Source organism: Leucopleurus acutus (genome assembly GCF_964270905.1).
Source record: "Leucopleurus acutus genome assembly, chromosome: 2".
Classification (NCBI taxonomy): Eukaryota; Metazoa; Chordata; class Mammalia; order Artiodactyla; family Delphinidae; genus Leucopleurus; species Leucopleurus acutus.
In genome coordinates, this window is record NC_139143.1 from 134,529,616 (window position 1) to 134,551,912 (window position 22,297).

Below are 22,297 nucleotides of genomic sequence, written 5' to 3' on the forward strand. Positions count from 1 at the left end.
TTGTAGTATAGTCTGAAGTCAGGGAGCCTGATTCCTCCAGCTCCGTTTTTCTTTCTCAAGATTGCTTTGGCTATTTTGGGTCTTTTGTGTTTCCATACAAATTGTGAAATTTTTTGTTCTAGTTCTGTGAAAAATACCAGTGGTAGTTTGATAAGGATTGCATTGAATCTGTAGATTGCTTTAGGTAGTATAGTCATTTTCACAATGTTGATTCTTCCAATCCAAGGACATCGTATATCTCTCCATCTGTATCATCTTTAATTTCTTTCATCAGTGTCTTATAGTTTTCTGCATACAGGTCTTTTGTCTCCTTAGGTAGATTTATTCTTAGGTATTTTATTCTTTCTGTTGCAGTGGTAAGTGGGAGTGTTTGCTTAATTTCACTTTCAGATTTTTCATCATTAGTGTATAGGAATGCAAGAGATTTCTGTGCATTAATTTTGTACCCTGCTACTTTACCGAATTCATTGATTAGCTCTAGTAGTTTTCTGGTAGCATCTTTAGGATTCTCTATGTATAGTATCATGTCATCTGCTAACAGTGATAGTTTTACTTCTTCTTTTCAATTTGGATTCCTTTTATTTCTTTTACTTCTCTGTTTGCCATGGCTATAACTTCTAAAACTATGTTGAATAATAATGGTGAGAGTGGGCAACCTTGTCTTGTTCCTGATCTTAGTGGAAATGGTTTCAGTTTTTCACCATTGAGAATGATGTTGGCTCTGCATTTGTCATATATGGCCTTTATCTTGTTGAGGTAAGATCCCTCTATGCCTATTTTCTGGGGGGGGGGGCGTTATCACAAATAGGTGTTGAATTTTGTTGAAAGCTTTTTCTGCATCTACTGAGATGATCATATTGTTTTTCTCCTTCAATTTGTTAATATGGTATGTCATATTGATTGATTTGTGTATAGTGAAGAATCCTTGCATTCCTGGGATAAAGCCCACTTGATCATGGTGAGTTTCTAAAAAAGTGTTAAAGTTGTCAGCTGGTATAGTAAGTGTCTTGTCTGTTTCATGGGGACTCCTTTGGTCAGTACCATGTCTGTGCTGGCTAACAACTGAGGCTAAATAAAGGAGTGTGGAAATATGAATGAAATAGTGCTATTTACTATCTGAGTGCAGCACACATACCAATGAACAGGAAGGTGATGTGGAGATCAGGAAGGCATTAGTAACGAGCAAAGATATGAAAGGGGTTCATCTGCAGCAAATCAAAAGAACATAACTGAAGTCCTCAGCCTGGTCGGAATTGGGCCCTGAATGGAGCCTATAAGGTGACCAGAGAGAGTTAGACGTGCTACAATATGCTTCCATAACACTCTATACTTCTCCAATCATAGCACTTATAAAATTTTATTGAAGAGTTTGTTAGTTTCTTGTTATTCTTGCAGAGTTACAAGATGTGTGAAGACAGAGATGGCTCATCCATGCCTTCTCCATAGACAATGTGTAATAGATATTTTTAAAAATAAGTAAGTGAATGAATAAATGAATGGGGGTAAAGATGAGGGCACAGAAGTGGAAGAGGGAGGTAGGCACCAGAGAATGTTGCCTGGTTCCAGTGGGGTGACCTGGATCAGCACAGGCCTGATGCTAGCCACTCCCACACAACTCCTTTCTTTCTAATCTACTTCTCATTCTCTTTGGGAAGGATTGAGGTCTCTGGAAAATAGCCAAAAAACAATTAAGGGAGCGGCCAGCCCAAATTAATGCTCAAGCATCAGGAGTATCTGAGCACTGAAAGCCACTTTTATTCATGCTCTCTCAGATCAAGGGGTGAGAAAGGGTTCCCAAAGCCATAACTCTTTTTAGGTGGATTTAGAAGGTATATAAAGGCCCCTGGCTGAGGACTTGCCTCCTCATTCCACAACTGGTGCCAGCACTCTCAATCCGCCACTGAGAGAAAATGTCCATCCAGTAAGTATCTCTGGGAGATTATTTTTTTAATTCCTTAGTGTGTTGATGGTAAATGGTCTATTTCAAGAGCTCCTGAAGAGGATTGATGACCCCTTTAGGGAAGGCCTTGACTCATGGTTGGGGAGTTTATTCCTATTTTATGTATTGAAGCAAATATCTAGAATTCAGGTCTAAATTACAGTGGGGTTTGTGTGGCTTGGAATGGGCCTTGGAAGTAGTAGTGAGCATGAAGATTTCAATGAGGCAGACCTGGGTTCCACTTCTTGCCCAGCCATTTCCTAGCTGTGTGATTTTGGGCAAATTACTTTTTGAAGTCTTGGCTTTTCCATATATAGAATGAGTAGTACTTACCCCCATTATGGTGTTGTGAGATTTAAATGAACGAATAGCATACAAAGTCCTTTTAAAAGTATGTGGCACATGGTAAGTCCTTAATAAAAAATAACTATCATAATTAGGCAGTCTGGTCAACTCTCACTCTAAGAAGTTATAAAATGGAGCCAAAGTGAGAAGGGAGAAAATAATCAAAAACATAAGACCTAAATCTCCTTGTCTGACTATATTTAAAATGTACTGTAGCTCTTGGAGACTGGTGATGAAGTGAGACGATGGGAAGAAGTGATGGTATAATATGGGTGAATAACAAAGGAAGACAAACTGACCCCCAAACCTGTGGTCTCCCAGTGCATAAGAGAGAGAGGAATGAGACTGTCTGGAAGGCAAGAGAATAAATGATGCAGTAAAAGCTGAGGGTAGGGACAGGGCAGGCTAATTCTGTAGGAAGGACTCGGTCAGGAAGAGAAGTGACAATGGCGGGATTTTTTGACTTGTCTTCAGAAATATGGGAAAACTGCAGAGGGCAAGCAAGTCCACTGTGGCATTAAAAGGGAGGTCATTTTCTCCTTCATCAAAGGAGGAGCACTGACCTGGGCCCCTTTGCCAACCTGATACATTTCTACCACCACACCACACCAAAACACTGTGTGCTCCCAGCCCAGGCTAGACTGGCAGTATGCACCACCATTGAGCAGAGAGCATCTTTTCTCCTGGAGTTCTGCCTCTATCTCCGTGGACTTCCTGAGATTCCACATGAGCTTCCTCCTCATTATTCCACCATTTCAGAGTCGAACATCCTGCTGGTGGTTACAAGAAACTGTTTGAAACTGTGGAGGAACTGTCCTCACCGCTCACAGCTCATGTTACAGGTTGGTCTCACCTATCTTGAAGCCATCTTCTCTTTTCTGTCTCAATCTCTCTTCTCTGTCTCCTTATTCATTGGCATCTCTCAGTACGGGCTCCCCCTGTGGGCTACAGAGAGAGGAATCTGGACATTTGGGCTTTTTATGCTAAGAACCCATTTCCTCTTTTTCTTTACTTCTCTAATATAGAAAAATGCTACCTAACTGGAATTCCTTAACAACTGGGACTATACCTTTGTCATCTTTAAGGTGTCAGTGCCTAGCTCAGTGCCTGGCACATAGAAAATGTCCTGTAAATGTCTGTTCTATCAGTTGCAGGATAAATGAAGGCCTGGTGACAAGCATCTGGGAATATGACAATAAAGGGTGGTAGGTTTCATGCCCATTATATCAGAAGTCTTGGTTCTGGAGTCAGGCAGATGTAGGTGCTAATTGTAGCTCTATTATTTTACTATCTGTGAATCCTTCAACAAGTTATTTAAACTTTCTGAGTCTCAATCCATTCACCTACCATAAACCAAATTTTACCTCATCGAGATGTTGTGAAGATTAAATGAGATAATGTAAATTGAAAGATTCACACAGTATCCAACACAAAGTTATCAATAGATGGTTGTTATTATTACTACTGCTATCATTATCCAAAGTCATCACATGACCCACATAGCATCCTTGCTTAGACATGGTGTTATAGGAAGGTCCAAAGCCTGGGCAGGTCTCTTTCCTCCCAATTGTCTCTTATGCAAAATAGAAGGAATGAGCCCGGTGCTCTTTCTCAACTAGATTCTGATGCTAACAATCTAGGTTCTAGCAATCAAATTAATGCTGTGCCTTTTAGTTAAGCCATGCCTTCTTTTCAAATTTCTATCAGAAATATACATCCTTGTAAAGTGGGCTGCTGAAATTGAGCTATATGAAATAATACATTTGTGGGTTTTTTTAATAGCAAGGATTATAAAAACACTGCCAAATGCTGCACTTTTCAAAGGATCACAGGGCACAAACCTAACTGTTTAGACTGAACAGACTTAAGGCCTTTCTTGTGTGCCCCTCATTTTGCAGAGAAGGACACGGAGGCCTAGAGATGGCACATAGCAAATCCTGAACCAGAATTCAGGTCTCTGACAGCCCTTTGCACTTTCTGCTATAGCAGGTTGACCTTTATCTGGACAGTAGCCCATATTCTCAAAGGAATATAGGTCTATATTTTAAGAAGCCAGTATTCTTGTTGTTTCATTTAAACGGTTTGTTCTGTAGACACATCTTTGTTTAGTATCTAGATCCCTGCTTCTAATCCATCCCTCCTATATATCAAGAAATTTGAAATTTTTCTTAAAAGTGAGACAGTAAAAAGGCAAATGTATTGGTAGCTGGGGAAATCTGTTAGATGGAGAATCCCATTCCATTCGAGATACTTTTCCCTGTCTCCTTCCAACCCTTTATCTAAACTCTGAGATGTTGCCACATTTCCTACCACTTGGTCTCCTAGTGAAAGGAGAGTAGGCCAGCAGGCATTTCCTGAGAGCTACCCCCCGTGAGAACTGAGAATGGAAATGACTGCCAGCTTTAAAAGTAAGAGGCTGCCCAATCGGGCTGCTTAGATAATCACTGCTCTTTACCTGGGTGAGAAGGGCAGGGGTAAGAAGCAATGTTCTGAGTCTTGCCTTCACCACAGGCAGAATCCCCCTCTGGCTGACCGGCAGTCTCCTTCGATGTGGGCCAGGACTCTTTGAAGTTGGATCTGAGCCATTTTACCACCTGTTTGATGGGCAAGCCCTCCTGCACAAGTTTGACTTTAAAGAAGGACACGTCACATACCACAGAAGGTAAAGAACACTAGGGCCCACTCCTCCTAGGGTTCGGACCTATCTCAGCTCCTCCCTCCAGGTACTTTTCAACCTCCTGAACCCAAGAGGAGACTTTTATACTCGCCTCCACTCAGAATCCTCCCGGGCCAGTGAGTCTGTATGGACACCTCGGAGATGTACTATGGGATAAAGAAGCAGCTAAGAACTAGGGCTTTGGGGTCTGACATGCCTGGCTTCAAATCCCATATGCCCTACATACCATTTGCCTAGGTGGGTGCCCTTTGGCAAGATGTTAATCTCTAATTCTTTGTTTTGTCATCTATAAAAATGGGAGAAATAAGAGAATTTACTTCAGGGTTTATTATAAGGATTAAATGAGAACATGGTTCCTAGCCCATAGGAAGCATTTAATAATAATAATAGTTATTATTATTAAACCATGGGTCTCTTGATGTCTTTCCTTTTTTATAATCAGAAAGGCCAATGGGAAGGAGGGAGGGGTGTTACAAAGGAGGCAAGGACCAAATATGTCTTAATAATACAAGAAAGAGAAGTTTTCTAAAAACAGAAGATTGTTGCTAAAAGGCTTGAAGCCCTAAGCCATCACTCCAATTTCATTACAAAGATTCATTAACACCACAATAAATAGTTTGTCTTATGCCTTAATATTCAGGCCTGTTAGCAGCTTTGTTGATCACCACAGATTTCAGGCATTCTGAAGAGACATCAAAAGAAAGAATAAATGGAGTCTTGAAGTAGTCAGGATAACTTGGACTGTAATAGAAGAGAAACAGATCAGGTCAAGCAGAAATTTAGTTATGAAAGCATATTTCGGAGGTCAGGCAAAGCCTTTATATGCCTTCTAAAGACCTTGGTACTTTTTCCTCTTTATGAAAGTGCAAAATCAGATTTTAATTGGCTCTCCACATGAGAAATCCTAGGCAATGTATGCCATCTAGTCTGGGAGATATGGTTCAGGAGGTCTGCCTGTGCAAGAGACCAGATTCAAGAATATCTACTTTTAAAAGTAGCAAAATAAATTTTTAAATTGAAGAAAAACGTAAGAGGGACATGAGGAAGATTGAAAGGAATATAATTCAGCATAACATGTTCTATACTTCCCCGCTCAGTGTAGATTGTTGAATTATAGGCTACAGGAAGTCAGAGGTCCAATGTGAACTACCCATGGGGCTGCATAGTGTGATATGGAACAGGCATGTTTTCTGGCTCTGGCCACATATGCTGATCACTTAATTTCTCTGAACCTTGATTTCCTCATATGTCACTGTGAAGTTTATAAGACATAAATTTAAGCTTGTGGCACATTGTCTCTTTCTCCTTCAGTCACCCCAAGAAAGTTACGAGACTCTTCATTCTTCATGTTGTGGATTTATGATTCTGACTTTAGGAGGTCACATAGAATGACCATTCTAAGCTCCCCATGGACTACACTAATTGCCCTTGTCTGTGACCCTTTCCCGTGTCTCAATGTCCTTCAGGTTCATCCGCACTGATGCTTACGTACGGGCAATGACTGAGAAAAGGATCGTCATAACAGAATTTGGCACCTGTGCTTTCCCAGACCCCTGCAAGAATATATTTTCCAGGTTACTGAAATCCAACTGCATGTTATTAAAGACATTTTACATTAGCCCTTTTTCTCTCGTGGCTTGAAAGTTACTGGACTGAAAAATCCATTTGCTTCTGCAGGTTTTTTTCTTACTTTCGAGGAGTGGAGGTTACTGACAATGCCCTTGTTAATATCTACCCAGTGGGGGAAGATTACTATGCCTGCACAGAGACCAACTTCATTACAAAGATTAATCCTGAAACCTTGGAGACAATTAAGCAGGTAGGACACAGTGCTCAGACTATATCGCTCAGGAATTTAGAGTTTGCAACTTAGAATTAAATCAGCTGTGCATTTGGGTTTGAAGAATATGAGAGTCAGATAGATTAAGTTTCAAATCCCTGCTTTGTCATCAACTACTAGCAATGTGACATAGGGCAAACTTTGTTTCTCCGTCTGTGAAATTTTAAACATTTATTATGTGGATTGGAGGAAAACCGTATAAAATGCCTAACATATTTATTTGTGACACAAATATTTATTGAGTCCCTTCCATGTACCAGAACTTATGCTAGATGCAAAAGATATACCAATGAGTAAGACAACATCGTCCCTGCTCTTCATGGTTTTTACAGACTAGCATGGAACTGGCACATTTAATATTGAAAACCCTACCAGTCATTGTTCTAGGAAAGTGTGTTGTACCAACTTGCCCCTTCTTATAGACACTTCTTGTTAGAAATAAAGCTATATCTTAAATGAAAAAGCATAGAGAAACATGTCAGCAGTATTAAAAAGTGATCAATTTTGATGAGAACTTAGGCAATCTTGGTGCAGCATTTGATAAGATAGATCTACATTTTCAACCAATATTTATTAAGATGTAACTATTTGCAAGGCATTGTTCTTGTCTTCAGAAAGCTTAACACCTAGGTGGAGAAATCAAATAAATACATTACTTAACTATAATAGGACACAGAATGTGAGGACTCTTTTCACAGAGGGAAAACCTTCTATGAAAGAACAAAGATTGCTTCTGGCAGTAGTTGGTAGATGTGAAGTGGGGCAGATCAAGGAAGGTTTAAAAGTCTTGCATTTGAGTTAGAAGTTAAAGGGAAGGCACAACTTCATTGATTTTGGAGAAAGAACATTTCATATACAGGGAGTACCATGATCAGCTGTATAGAGGTGGGAAACTGGAGGATAAAGAATAATTTATTTGGCTAGATTTGCAGTATTTCTCAATGGACGTGGCAGTGGCGTTGGGCCGGTGGTACTTCATCATTGTGGGGACTGTCCCACCCACTGCAGAGGTTTGGTATCCCTGATTCCACCTACTAAACACCAGACATGTCCTCAATCATTGTACAAACTCCAAATGCTCACCAACATTTCCAACTCTCCCCCTAGGGGGCAATAGCACTCCCAGGTGAGAACTAGTGATCTAAAGCATGCCACGTCAAGGGGAATAGTGAAACACAGGGTAGGGTGAAACTAGAAGTTTGAATAATGGACAAAAATTTGGAATAAGTCATTTAGCTGATGGGAAGCTACTCAAAGTTTTTGTTCAGGGAAGTGGTATAAGCAGAGCTGTACTTTAGGTTATTTAATCTGGAAGCCACGTGTAAGCTGTATGGGAGGACAAAAGAGATAAGGGATAGCTAGGAGACCAGTTAAGTGGAATTGAAGACCAGAACTAGATATTCAGTGTAGTAGGAATAGAAAGGAAAAGGAGTCCCAATAATGGGTCTCAATATCACAAGCTGATTTATAATCCCCAACAGACTATTTACTAAGGCTTAACATATTCTCGATAGCTCTTTCTTAGTTTAGATGTATGTTTGAAACCACATATGAGTGTATGTGTAGATCATTTAGAGAAATACTGAAGCTGAGTTTCTAAACCATCCATTTGACTTTGACAGTGAATCCAATTACCATAGTAATTTAATTGGAAGTGTGAAGTTCATGGTGTGGCTCCAGAATAGACTTTATTAGGAGTCAGGTTTCATTGTGAGCAGCACTATACCCTGACTTCATATAAAAATGTAGTTTTAAAATTTTGAGTGTTTTTTTGTTGGTTTACTATTACTGAAATAGACTCCTAACAAGTTCCTTTGCCTCCAGCCCGATTCCCTTAAATACAGCTTCCTTAATTCAGTAGAAGCAATTTTCTTTTCTAAAATGCAAGTATAAATGTGTTATTCTAATTAGTGCACCCATAGTTTCCAAGATAAAGTTAAAAGCACAGACCTTTGTGGCTGGCCCATTTCATTTCTCCTCTTCCATGTGTGTGTATCACCACAGCCATGCTGAATGACTAGTAATCCCCAAGCAGCATTCACGTTTTGCGACTCTATGCCTTTACATTAGGGTTCCTACTCCCTAGAACACACTGTCATCCTTCTCCATCTGGTAAATTTTACTCATCTTTCAAGCATGTGTTGGAGTCATTGCCCTTGGGAAGCCCTGCCTAATCCCCTAGTCTGGGTTAGATGGCCTTTCTTCACAGATATCATTTTGTACCTACTGCACTGAATACCAGCTTATTGGTCTAATACAGTGCTATTAAATGGAACTTTCTACAACGATGGAAATGTTCTATGTCTTCATTGTCCAAGTGCTATTGAGCACTTGAATGTGGCTACTGTGACTGAGGAACTGAATTTGAAGTTCTATCTAATTATGGTTAACTTACATTTAAATTGCTATATGTGGCTACCATAGTGGACAGTGCAAATCTAGACTGAAGTTCTTGAAAGCAAGGGCCATCTCTGTTTTCCTAGACCCTGACACAGCACCTGGCATATAATAGAAGCTCAAGGAATACTTGATGAATGACTGAATGACTGAATGAATGTCTTGCCTTTTATTTAAATGAGGGTGCTAAAAACTCCCTATGCTTTAAAACATACTCTCCTAATCACATAGAAAGAATTTTGGTTAGACAAATATATACTCCATCGATTATTCATTCAATAAATCCTTATTGAGCAGGTTCCAGGTAGAAATTCTAGTGCTCTACATCCTTAGATAAATCATTTGATCTCTCTGACACCTCAAGTTCTTCTTATGTAAACTGAGAGGTTTGTGGTAGATTAGTGGTTTTGAATTTTTTATGAGAATCCAAAACGAATTAAAGCACTGAATCCTATCTTCAAAAAGTTTCCATTAACTCCAGGAATTCATGGTTCCCCTGAAGTCTATTTGGGTTAAGACTTTCTATACTAGATGAATCCTGAAGTTCCTTTCAGTTCCAAATTCATTCTGTATGTAAGATACTGGATTTGGTATTTAGGTTGTATCATAAAAAATTGCCATTTTTATAAAATGAAAATTATTGACTATCAGCATACAATTCAATGTAATTCAATAAGGAGAATGTAAAGAAGTTTCAGGATTCAAATTCGTCACTGTTTGAAGACAAACTGCATGTGCAAAAGGAAAGTAACCAACCAGAGTAATATATGGCCTACATCAATTGAAAAGCTCAATCAGGGAGAACTTGAAGATTTCAGAGGCATGAAGGGTCAGCATGGGGGTCAGAGGAGAGCTCAGCGCTAAAGATGGGACTTCTACAGACTTAAAAGAGGGTAAGACCCAGAGAGATGGAAAGAAAGAGAAAGCACACTTAGGGTGAGGGTGCAAGTGGTAACGGTGAGGTCAGACTGAGGAACCAAATGTGTAATACGATCTTCCTCTTAACATGGGTGACGTTTGTTCTCCTTCCATAGGTTGATCTTTGCAACTATGTCTCGGTCAATGGAGCCACTGCTCACCCCCACATTGAAAATGATGGGACTGTTTACAATATTGGTAATTGCTTTGGGAAAAATTTTTCAATTGCCTACAATATTGTAAAGATCCCTCCACTACAAGCAGGTCAGTTTACCACTTTGACTCTTCTTAAAACAAGTATCTAGGGGCTTCCCTGGTGGCACAGTGGTTGAGAGTCCGCCTGCTGATGCAGGGGACACGGGTTCGTGCCCCGGTCCGGGAAGATCCCACATGCCGCGGAGTGGCTGGGCCTGTGAGCCATGGTCGCTGAGCCTGCACGTCCGGAGCCTGTGCTCTGCAATGGGAGAGGCCACAACAGTAAGAGGCCCGTGTATCGCAAAAAAAAAAAAAAAAAAAAAACAAGTATCTGTATCATGAGAAAGTTACTGGAAATACAGGGTGTCAGATCAGAAATATCAGGCTAGCACTATATGGACAGTTAAATTACTCTCAGATTTTAGGACAACTGCCCCTCACCCTTACCCTACCAGGGGACCAATGCCAAAGAGCACCATAGCAGGAAATGACATCTTCAAAAATAAGTTGCCGTGTTCTATTCTACAGTGTTTCAAAGGTGTAGTGTATATGTGACTTTGATCATATAAGATTTAGATTCGAATCCAGCAAATATTTATTGAGCACTTATCCATATGCCAGACAAAATTAAGATTTTAAACAAACATGTGTATGTGTAATAGGATACACACATGTATATGAAAGTGTAGTAAGTATTTTGTGTGTATTTAATTCCCAAAACTAAAAACATAACTTTTTAACTCATATACTATAGAGAAAGAATATTAAAACAGAAGAGAGTACTCTTTAGAATTCTCCATTCATCCTCCATTCATTGCCAGAAATTTGATAATGATCTTGATAATAGAATTATTTGAGTATATATGGATTTTTACATACAAATCTTGAGCCCCACCTGAGGTAGACTGAATGAGTAATTCTAGGGGTGAGCCCATAGTCAGTATTTTCAGAAGCTTTTTATGTGGTTCTTATATACACTAAGGTTTGAAGACACTGCCTTAGTAGTAAATAAACTTTAATGTGCTTAAGAATTATTGTAAAGGGCTATGGACCCAAAACACATATGCCATAACTTTATAGATAACTTAAGAGATTGTAAAAGACACTTTGACCATACTAAAATTTTGCCTTACTCCCTTGACTTAGAACCCACCTCCAGATGTAAGATGTGACTCCACTGTACCCTGTCTGCCACACACTGTTTGAGTATACTTTCCAAATCTGCTGCTATTTGGATTTTCCTGGGTGATTGCAGCTCCGCGTGAAATTTCTCTAAGAAATGCCAGTGACTGAGAAAATGGAAATAAACTCTTTAAAAAATCAAGATCTGAAAATGTATTTCTTTGCTTGCATAAGCTGTTCTAAATGTTTTGTATTTAAAAAAAAAAAAAAGAGGCTGTTCCATAGCCTTTTGAAACCACTTTATTTCAGACAAGGAAGATCCAATAAGCAAGTCAGAGATCGTTGTACAATTCCCCTGCAGTGACCGATTCAAGCCATCTTATGTCCATAGGTAACTTGAAGGCCTGCTATGAATCTTCAGGAAAACTCAGGTTTAAAGATCTGCTTTGCCTACCTTTGATACCAATCCTGATCATGACATTTTCTTGCAGAAACCTAAATTTAAATGTAGTTAATTTCATGTAGGCACTGTTGATTCATATAACTGAGTATACTTCATGTGTACATATTTCTCTGTGGTTTGAGAATCAACCCTTCCCACTCACAAGTTTATTTCTGTTTCTGAACAGTTTTGGTTTGACTCCCAACTATATTGTTTTTGTGGAGACACCAGTCAAAATTAACCTGTTCAAGTTCCTTTCTTCATGGAGTCTTTGGGGAGCCAACTACATGGATTGTTTTGAGTCCAATGAAACCATGGGGGTAAGTCTTACATTTGTTTGTCAGCTTTATGGTTCTGAAGAATATGTCTTTCATAATGCACACTTTTTTTTCTTTCTAAATGCATCAAAATATTCTCTTCACTTTTCAAGGTTTGGCTTCATATTGCTGACAAGAAACGAAAAAAGTATATCAATAATAAATACAGGACATCTCCTTTTAACCTCTTCCATCACATCAATACCTATGAAGACAGTGAGTTTCTGGTTGTGGATCTCTGTTGCTGGAAAGGGTAAGAAAGGACATTGGATAAATGTTACATCTCCAGTTGTTCCTGGAAATTAGGGTTTCTTTTGGAGATGCCACTCTCAATATTTAATCTGAATTACATATAAAAAAGCAAGAAGAATGCTTAAGTCACAAAATATGATTGAAAAGGCTGTAGGGAGTTTAGATAATCAGAAACACTAACTGAACCTCAAAACTATGGTTAATGATTGAAAACTGATCAGGTCCATGAACCAGACCTGAAAATAAAAGATTCTGTGAATTGATGAGTAAACTTAAGCTTAATTTCACTCAAACTTAACAAGATCCTTTGGGGAGCCTAGAACTCCACCTAGTCTGGGTTTGGGAAAAAGAGATATGCTTTCTTCAAAACAGCAGGTCACTAAGAAAGACAGTAGCCCCTGAAGACACAGACAGAATGGTGAGAGAGAAACAGAGTAGAACGTTTTAAAGGCTGTTGTTATTTAAACATATCCATGAGCAGGATTCTTTTCTCCACCCAGAGTGGGCAGGAGAAATGGCTCCAGGATTCCTGAGTCTTTAGCAGGTTCTGGGTTGGGGTCTGAAGAATAGGGAGGCACTTGTGCTTTTAAAAGGCATGAAGCATGTCTCTAAATTATTTGTAATTGGCTGTCCTCATGTTTGACTTCTTATTTTTGCAGATTTGAATTTGTTTATAATTACTTATATTTAGCCAATTTACGTGAGAACTGGGAAGAGGTGAAAAGAAATGCCAGAAAGGCTCCCCAGCCTGAAGTTAGGAGATATGTACTTCCTTTGAATACTGACAAGGTAACCACCCTCTACATAGATTTCAGATATAACCAGAATGTTTCATCTCGCTCAGGATTTTTTCTCCTGCTGTGTGTTTATACATAAAGTCTTGAAATTTCAGAGCTGGAAGGAACTTTAAAAATTAATTCCACTTCCCTCATTTTATAAGCTAGGAAACTGGAGCTCAGAAGAGTCACATGACTTAGCAAAATCCAACTGTGGTGGAGTCAAAACGAAAACCAGGTTTGGACTCTAAACCTGTTGTTCTTCTATTTACAAAATCCTTTCAAAGTGATTGCAATCCAACTGGTTAGAACATAAGCAAAAACAGTGGAATAAGTGGGCAAAAAAGCTTAAAAAAAAGTAGGTTGGCAGTCTTTGAAGGCTTTCAGGCCAAAAGGTTTGTGCTTTATTTGACAGGTGATGGGGAGATAGTCAAGGTTTTGAACAGAAGAAAGCCATATTCAGAGCTGGTGGACTGGGTATCGAGTGTACTGACTACTCTAGTTGTCCCTGCTACTAAATGTCCGGCTTCCCTGAGCAAGTCACTCAGTGAGCAAGTTCCCCTACAGTTCGGTTGCCTGCTCAGAAACCTAAGTAAATTGGACTAAATAATAACTAAGGTTATTTGCAGCTTTGATTTTCTAAAATAAGGCTGTGTTGTGTATAAGTAGTATTAGAAGTAAAGAAAGGATGATGATAAGGGACCTGGGATTGGAGACAATGAAAATCACTCAGGTGATAGAAAAATGTAGTGGTAGTAGGAACAGACAAACCGACAAAAGTGAGAGTTCCTACAGGTAGAATTAAAAGGATCTTACATTTGATTGGATGGTAGAATGAATTAAGTCTTATACATGCAAAGGACCATAGAGATCCTTTAAGCCTATGTGTCTAGAGTGTTGATACCTTTGGAAATAGGAAATGTAATAATAGGCAGAGCAGGTTTGGAGATAAACATGAATTGTAGAACTATGAGGAAGTGGGGAGAATGAGTAAAAGGGCTGACTTCAAGACAGACCCAGGTTGACCAGGGCTTCCAGCATTCTAGCTGTTTGATTCGCGGCAAGACATTTAACCTTTTTAAATCCCCTTTTCTTTATCTATATCCACCATACAGGATTTTTGTGATCAATAAATGAGGTGACATATGTCAATCACTGAATATAGTCCCTCACACAAAGTAAGTGTTAAATAATATTGATTATGATCATCATCAACAGCAAAATCAGCATCAACAACATTTTCGTGAAGACGTCTTGTAGGCTTTCATATGGAAGTGCAGGTCCTTGCGACACAAAGTAGGGTCAGAAGAAAAGAGCTGATAGTTATTGGAATTGAAATGATGATCAAATATATGAAGACAGATAAGATTGCTAGCAGGAAAAATTCATACTTTAGAGTGTTTTAAAAGAAACATACAAATTTGTTTATTTTAAAAATGATGAACTTGATAGCCATAACATGCTGAAAGAAAAGAAAAGATGGCCAAGCACAAAAGTTGGGGAAACATCCATGTGCAGAAAGTGGTAAGAAAAGAGGAGTCAGAAAAAGAAAAGAGAAAAACGTCACCAAAGGGCCCTAGTTACAGCTAAGAGAGGATAATGCCACATGATAAGGCAAGAGAAGGGTTTCACTGGTGCCCACTGCTATATATAGACAAGTTGAAAAGAATGAAGATGAAGAGCCAGAAACCAGATTCAGTGATCTCCAGGGGAGTAGAGAGGGAGGCAGAAGTCAGGTTTCAAGGCAATAAAGGTGAGCAATTGATGAGAATGTGGGAGCAATTACTATAGCCTGCACTTTTAAAAGTTTGGCAATGAAAAGAAAAATAAGTCATAAATTAGGGAAATAAGAGATAAACAGATTGAAGGAAGGAGAGGAAAGAGTATGAGTGAAGTTTCCAGTTTAGTGATTAATATAACAGTGATATCTTTAAAATATACCCTTATTATTTTTGAATAGGCAGTGAATTTAAATGGTCAAAAACTCAAAATGATCTAAAAAGTTACACACTGGAGTTGTCGCTCCAACCTCTCTCTGCCTCCATTCCATACCATTCCCCTTCACTTCTGTGTGTAACTTTTAATGTCTTTCCTTTTCCTTTGTTTATGCAAATATAAGAAAATATAAATATATATAATTATTATTTCCCATTTTTACACAAAAAGTAACTTTCTATATCCACATTTTTGTTCCTTGCTTCTTTTCATTTTAAAATATATATTGAAGATCTTGCTTTCTTCAACTGCACGGTATTCTTTTTTGTGAACATACCCAAGTCCCTCACTGCTGAGCAACAGAGTTGTTTCCATTCTTTGGCTGTTACAGATAATGTCACAAGGAATAACTTTGTATGTATGTTATTTTATATATGTGCAGATATAGCAATAGGATAGACTCTCAGAAGTGAAATTGCTGGGTCAGGGGATAAATGCATGTGTTAAAAAAATAGTGAGGGGGAAGAGTGAAAATAAGGAGCTAGTTTGGAAAGCAAAGATAATGTTACACATCTCTTACATTAAAAACCCTAATTTAATTGTGGAAAGAATAAGATACAACAGAGTAAAATCATTAAAGTTACAGTCGCATAAGTAATGTGTTCGACATCAACATTTGAACTTACTGAATACATGTATAAATATGTATGTATGCACACATGCCGCTCTCTCCTTCCCAAAATCACCATGAAGTGCCTCGAGGCCCCACTTTACAGAATCTCACAAGACCCATCCTCACCTCCCATGTCTTCCCAATCCTGAAAATCTTTCACTATTTCCTTTTAATTCATTGTACATACCAGAAAAATTCCATCTATCCTCTGCTCAGAAGGTTCCTTCCACCTTCTTTCTTTTACCAAAAAATCTGACACTCTCTCTAGGACACTGGTCTCTTCAGCAGCAATTTCCAGGGGTAGCAGTTTCTCCTCCTACAGCGCTTGTACCACTGGGCCTGGGGTTGTGGTACACTTGTTCCACTTTGCTGCTTCCAGATCACTGCTCCTTCTACCCACCCTTAAAATCTTCCAATTTCAAATCTCACTTCAGCTAAGTATATAGCCAAGTGGTATGTCTACATTTACATATATACACCCCTCATTATTATTCTCACCAATTAACCACCATTCCTTCTCCCTTCTGGCTCAGTGTCACACTCCCCTGATCTACTTCTGACTCTCAGTTATTTCAATATACACATCATAGGTGACTCTTCCAACAACTGATCTCTCAGTTCCATGACGTCTTCCACTGATTTTGTCTTCCATTCTATCTCAGCCACTCACTCCCCACAGTCATGCAATTGACCTTGCCATTACCTTTGACTGTGCTTCTACCATAACCTTGGTTTCATGCATGACACATTCTGACTACCACCTATTATCTTTCAAGATTACTTGCCCTATTGCAGTTCCCACCAGGAACCTCCAATCTATTGAACCTATTACCTTCTCATCATCTATCACTCCCTTGAGGACTTACCTTCCCTCCTTATTCAATAACAATTTCATGGTTAATCATTGTAATCACCCCCTTGAGTAGATCTTCATTTCTCTTCTCTCTTTCTTACTTTATAGAACTTATTTGTCAAAATCATAATCCTAGTTAAATTCAACCCTCCACCCACTCCATGCTTGTACCTCTAAGGCTGAAATTAAGTGCTAAAAACACACAATTGTGTTAATTGGCCCATTTTTAAGTACATGACAACAAACCTTACTGCTACATTTCCCAATTTCACTTTCCTAGTTAAATATTTCACACCCTCCTCTCTTCAACCTTCTAACACCTCCCACCTCCACACTCATACTCAACTGATGGCTCTGCTTCCTATTTTACTGAAACAAATGAAAGAAATCAGAAAAGAACGTAGACTCCTGCCACCACATCTACCCACCCACCAGCATCTGTACTCGTACTGAATTATCCATCATCCTATTCAGAACTAGTCTTTCCCATCCTTCCTCACCCTCTCCAGGACAACACTCTACAATTCTCCCCCTCTCTCATATATCTCACTCTCCTCCTGTTTTCATTAAATCATGCATATCATGCTATTATTTTGCCCTCTTACAAAATCCTTCTTTTAACTCTTCTTGCCCCCACCACCTATCCCCTCATTCCTCTCTTGAAGACCCCTTAATGTTGGAGGGCACCAGAACTCAGCCCTTTGTTCTATCTTCTATCTGTACGTTCACTCCCTTTGTAAAGACTCATGCTTTAAAGCAGCCTAGAATTTCACTTCCAACTTTCCTTTTAACTCAAGGTTCTTATATGCTACTGCCAATGCCATGTCTTTATTTTGATGTCCAATAAACACTTCAAGTTTAATAAGACAAAACCTAAACTTCTCCTCTTCCCCTACCAAAAATTACCTTCAGTAATCCCCATCTTTGCTGTGACAACTCCAACTTTTAATTATTCGGGCCAAAAACCTTGAAGCCCTTCTTGACTCCTTTCTCAGTTTCATGCCTCTTCCCCACCCCATATCTTAACTATCAGGAAATCCTCTGGGCTCTACCTTGCACTCCTCACTGACTTCAATGCTACTAGCCTAGTCTGAACCATTGTTTTCTTTTGACTGGACTACTACAAGACAAACTGGTTTCCCTGATTTCACTCTTTCATCTCCCCTTTTTTTTTAATTTACATGTATTTTATTTATTTACTTATTTTTGTATCTCTCACATATATATATATATATATATATATATATATATATTTATATAGCAGGTTCTTATTAGTCATCCATTTTATACACATCAGTGTATACATGTCAATCTCAATCTCCCAGTTCATCACACCACCACCCCCACCTGCCGCTGCTTTGGTGGTTTGGTGATTTGCTGCTTGGTGTCCATACATTTGTTCTCTACTTCTGTGTCTCAATTTCTGCCCTGCAAACCGGTTCATCTGTACCATTTTCTAGGTTCCACATATATGCGTTAATATACGATATTTGTTTTTCTCTTTCTGACTTAACTTCACTTTGTATGACAGTCTCTAGATCCATCCACGTCTCTACAAATGACCCAATTTCGTTCCTTTTTATGGCTGAGTAATATTCCATTGTATATGTGTACTACATCTTCTTTATCCATTCGTCTGTTGATGGGCATTTAGGTTGCTTCCATGTCCTGGCTATTGTAAATAGTGCTGCAATGAATATTGGGGTGTATGTGTCTTTTTGAATTATGGTTTCCTCTGGGTATATTCCCAGTAGTGGGATTGCTGGGTCATATGGTAATTCTATTTTTAGCTTTTTAAGGAACCTCCATACTGTTCTCCAAAGTGGCTGTATCAATTTACATTCCCACCAACAGTGCAAGAGGGTTCCCTTTTCTCCACACCCTCTCCAGCATCTGTTGTTTGTAGATTTTCTGATGATGCCCATTCTAACTGGTGTGAGGTGACACCTCATTGTAGTTTTGATTTGTATTTCTCTAATAATTAGGGATGTTGAGCAGCTTTTCTTGTGCTTCTTGGCCATCTGTATGTCTTCTTTGGAGAAATGTCTATTCAGGTCTTCTGCCCGTTTTTGGATTGGGTTGTTTGTTTTTTTAATATTGAGCTGCAAAAGTGATCTCGACAGAGCAGTCAGGGTGATTCTTTTAAAAATAAATCTTAGCCTGCCACTGCTCTGCTCAGAACCCTCCAATGACTTCCCATCTCTCACTCACAGAAAAAGACCAAGACCCCACAATGACCTATCAGTCTTTACCCCTCCACTCTCCTCTCCTGCTCTTCTCCCCCGAGCTCAGTCAGTGCAGCCACACTGGTCTCTTTAATGTTCTCCAAGGACCTTTGGCGTACTCCTACCTCAGGCCTTTGTAGTTTGTTCTCTCTGCTCAAATGCTCTTCCCCAGATACCTGCATTGCTAGCTTCCTTCATTTCCTACAAATTTTATCCCAAATTTCACCTTTTCAGTGAGGCTCAACCTGACCACCTACTAAAATTACAACTCACCTACTCTTCACATTTCTGATTCTCCTTACTCTGCTCTATTCTTTTTCCTCACATTCATGATGTACTAAACACTTTGTCTATTAATTATATTTATATTGTTTATGTTCCCAAATTAGAATGAAAACTTCATGATGACAGGGACTCTGTTCTCTGAAATATCCCAAATGCCTAGAATAGAGTCCATCACAAAACATGTATTTAAGTATTTGATGCAGGTATTACTAAATGAATATGTTCTTTGAAAGAGCTCATGATATTCATTCCTTTCATAAAATAATCTGAAAAATCACATGGGAGCAATGTGGGTGACAAGAGATCTTAGAAAACATCTGGTCAGTAGTTTTTTAATTTGTTTTCTTTTTTGACAACTTACGAGTATGATTTTGTTTTCCAATAAAATAAAAATATAGCCTAACTATAAAGGAGACAAACACTGTATGGATACCTAGAGGTTGAAGTCTTTGTTGTTCTGCAGAAAAATACTTCTTTTTCCAGAGCCCATCCTCAGAGCTGTAAATTTTCTTCGAGGTCAGTCTCATTTCACTGATGAGAAGACTGAGGGCCTATGAAGTTGTATGACTTTCCCAGTGACATACAGCCAGTGACTGATGTGGACACAGACAGCTTTCCCAGTCATGTTCCTGGGCTCCCCTTTCTAGAGTTTTCTGCACTGCCTCTCCCTACATGTTGACTTAAGAAATGAAGAACGCAGGAGACAAAACTTGGGAAGACTATATTTATGGCTGCTTGATTTTTCTTTCCTGATCACTGAGGTTTCTGTTATCCTCTTTCTTAGGCTGACACAGGCAAGAATTTAGTCACACTCCCCAACACAACTGCCACTGCAATTCTGTGCAGTGATGAGACCATCTGGCTGGAACCTGAAGTTCTCTTTTCAGGGCCTCGCCAAGGTGAGATGATTTAGGAAAAAACCTCACATGAGAGAGAACAAAATGTTCCATTCAAAGAGATTAACGAGTTTTCCTAAGCACGTGCTCTACTTTGCAGCATTTGAATTTCCTCAAATCAACTACCAGAAGTATGGTGGGAAACCTTACACATACGCATATGGACTTGGCTTGAATCACTTTGTTCCAGACAGGGTAATTAATCCATCTTCCTAATATTCAAACAGTACTTTGAGTCACATGCTAGTCAAGTAGAGCATATTGACTGACTGACTGACTGATTGATTGACTTTTCTTTCTTCCAAGCAGCTCTGTAAGCTGAACGTCAAAACTAAAGAAACTTGGGTATGGCAAGAGCCTGATTCATACCCCTCAGAACCCATCTTTGTTTCTCACCCAGATGCCTTGGAGGAAGATGACGGTAATGAAAGTAATAGATGTGTCTGAACACTCTCTTTTCATTGCAGTTCATATAGTTAGTTAATTAGGAGAGGAGTTATGTTGATTATTCCCTAATGTTCAGAAATAATCCTTTATACTATTGAATGGGACAGCACTAAAGAATTTAAACTTATTTGAGAATAAGTTTTATCTTATGGTCAGGTTTCATTTGGTACTGTTGGAAAAATGCTAAAGCACCATCTGGTGTCACGATGGAACATCAATGTCTGCTCTAGATGAAGGAGAGGAGGAAGAAGGAGCAGCATGCAGTCTAGGTTTTTGCCTTTCCTGACCTAGATACATTTCTGAAAAAGGATAGAGTTCTAAGGAGGGAAACTGAGTATTCTAACAGATCCAAGAGAATGAGGATGAGGCTTTGTGTTTCTAGTTTTGGTTTTTCCTTTCAGTAAGCTGGGGCTAGAAAGGGATCCAGAGCAACAGCCTATAAAACAGCAACTCAGTTACAAAGAGTCATCTTAGTTAACTATTGATTATCCAGGACAAGGAGGTAGGTTATCCTCTCTGGGATTAAAATATGGAAAACCACAGAGAAATGAATAAAATAAAGAATTGTAGAGCCGTTTTACACTAAGTGATTTTACATATACAGCCTTTCCAGTCAAAACCGCAAAAAGTTTGTTCTTATTTTGTTTGAAGGAAGTAAGCTTCCAGCTAGGTCTTGGAAATTATAGAAATAATATACCTTACCATTTTCAAAGTCTGTTTTTTTTGGCCACACTGCTCAGCTTGCGGGATCCTAGTTACCCGACCAGGGATCGAATCCGCTTCCTCAGCAGTGAAAGCACGGAGTCCTAACAACTGAACCACCAGGGAATTCCCAGAGTCTTTTAATATACATTTTTCACTTGATTGTCACAACATTTTTTTTTTTTTGCAGTAGGTAGAACAGGTGTTAAATCGTATGATACGGATAAAAACACAGAAACATTCATTAAATAAGAATTTAATGAATAGTTACTATGTTCTAATCATTGCAGTAGGCTATTGGGATACAACAGTGGGCAAGACAGATAGGGCCACTCCCTTCTTAGAGCTTATAGTCCAGAGGACATGAAAAATTTAAAATCCCTTTCAGGGTTACCACACAGCCAGGTGGTAGAAGAGTCAGAGCAAGATATCGAGGCATCTGGTTTTCTTTATTTGTCAATGTAATGCTTCCTTGCTTCCTGTATTATTTCAGTGACACTTACTCTATTGCTATGGGCTTTTTTTTTAATTCAACATTGCCTTATTAACTTCTGATTAACAGGTGTAGTTCTGAGTGTGGTGGTGAGCCCTGGGACAGGTCAAAAGCCCGCTTATCTCCTAATTCTGAATGCCAAGGACCTGAGTGAAGTTGCAAGGGCTGAAGTGGAGATTAACATCCCTGTCACATTTCATGGACTGTTCAAAAAATCCTGAGCACATTCTAGCCTAATACGTTTCTGGTGACAAAACCCAGAACAACATAGTCAGGTCTGCAGTGAAATTCTGTTCAGTTTTAGCCTGCTGTATATGAGTTTTAACTTGCAGATGCACACAGTTTTGCAGTGTTTTACAGAATGCACAGAGTTGAGTAAGCAATTCCTTTTAAAAAAAGTGCATATTTAGGTAATCATACTTTCTCTGTGAGACAGACACATCATAACTAAAAACTCTTTATATATTTACAATCAAAGAGCAAATAAATGTGGATTTATAAACCTGTTTTTTATTCCTATTATAAAAGTGTATTTTAGGTACCTATCTGCTCCAATTATTTTTTAACA

The 22,297-nt window shown here is 38.9% G+C and overlaps 1 protein-coding gene across 1 annotated transcript; it reads left to right on the forward strand.

The window, feature by feature from the left end:
- Positions 1-3,050: 3,050 nt before the first annotated feature.
- RPE65 (retinoid isomerohydrolase RPE65) lies at positions 3,051-21,950 on the forward strand (the record flags this gene model as incomplete). The annotated part of the gene is made up of 13 exons (XM_082856468.1): positions 3,051-3,130; positions 4,800-4,946; positions 6,428-6,535; positions 6,639-6,780; positions 10,233-10,380; positions 11,743-11,824; positions 12,063-12,195; positions 12,306-12,445; positions 13,104-13,233; positions 19,976-20,090; positions 20,188-20,282; positions 20,397-20,508; positions 21,799-21,950. Exons 3-13 carry the CDS (start codon positions 6,459-6,461, stop codon positions 21,948-21,950), a joined length of 1,326 nt encoding a protein of 441 aa, XP_082712594.1. The 5' UTR covers positions 3,051-3,130; positions 4,800-4,946; positions 6,428-6,458.
- Between the last annotated feature and the right edge of the window lie 347 nt (positions 21,951-22,297).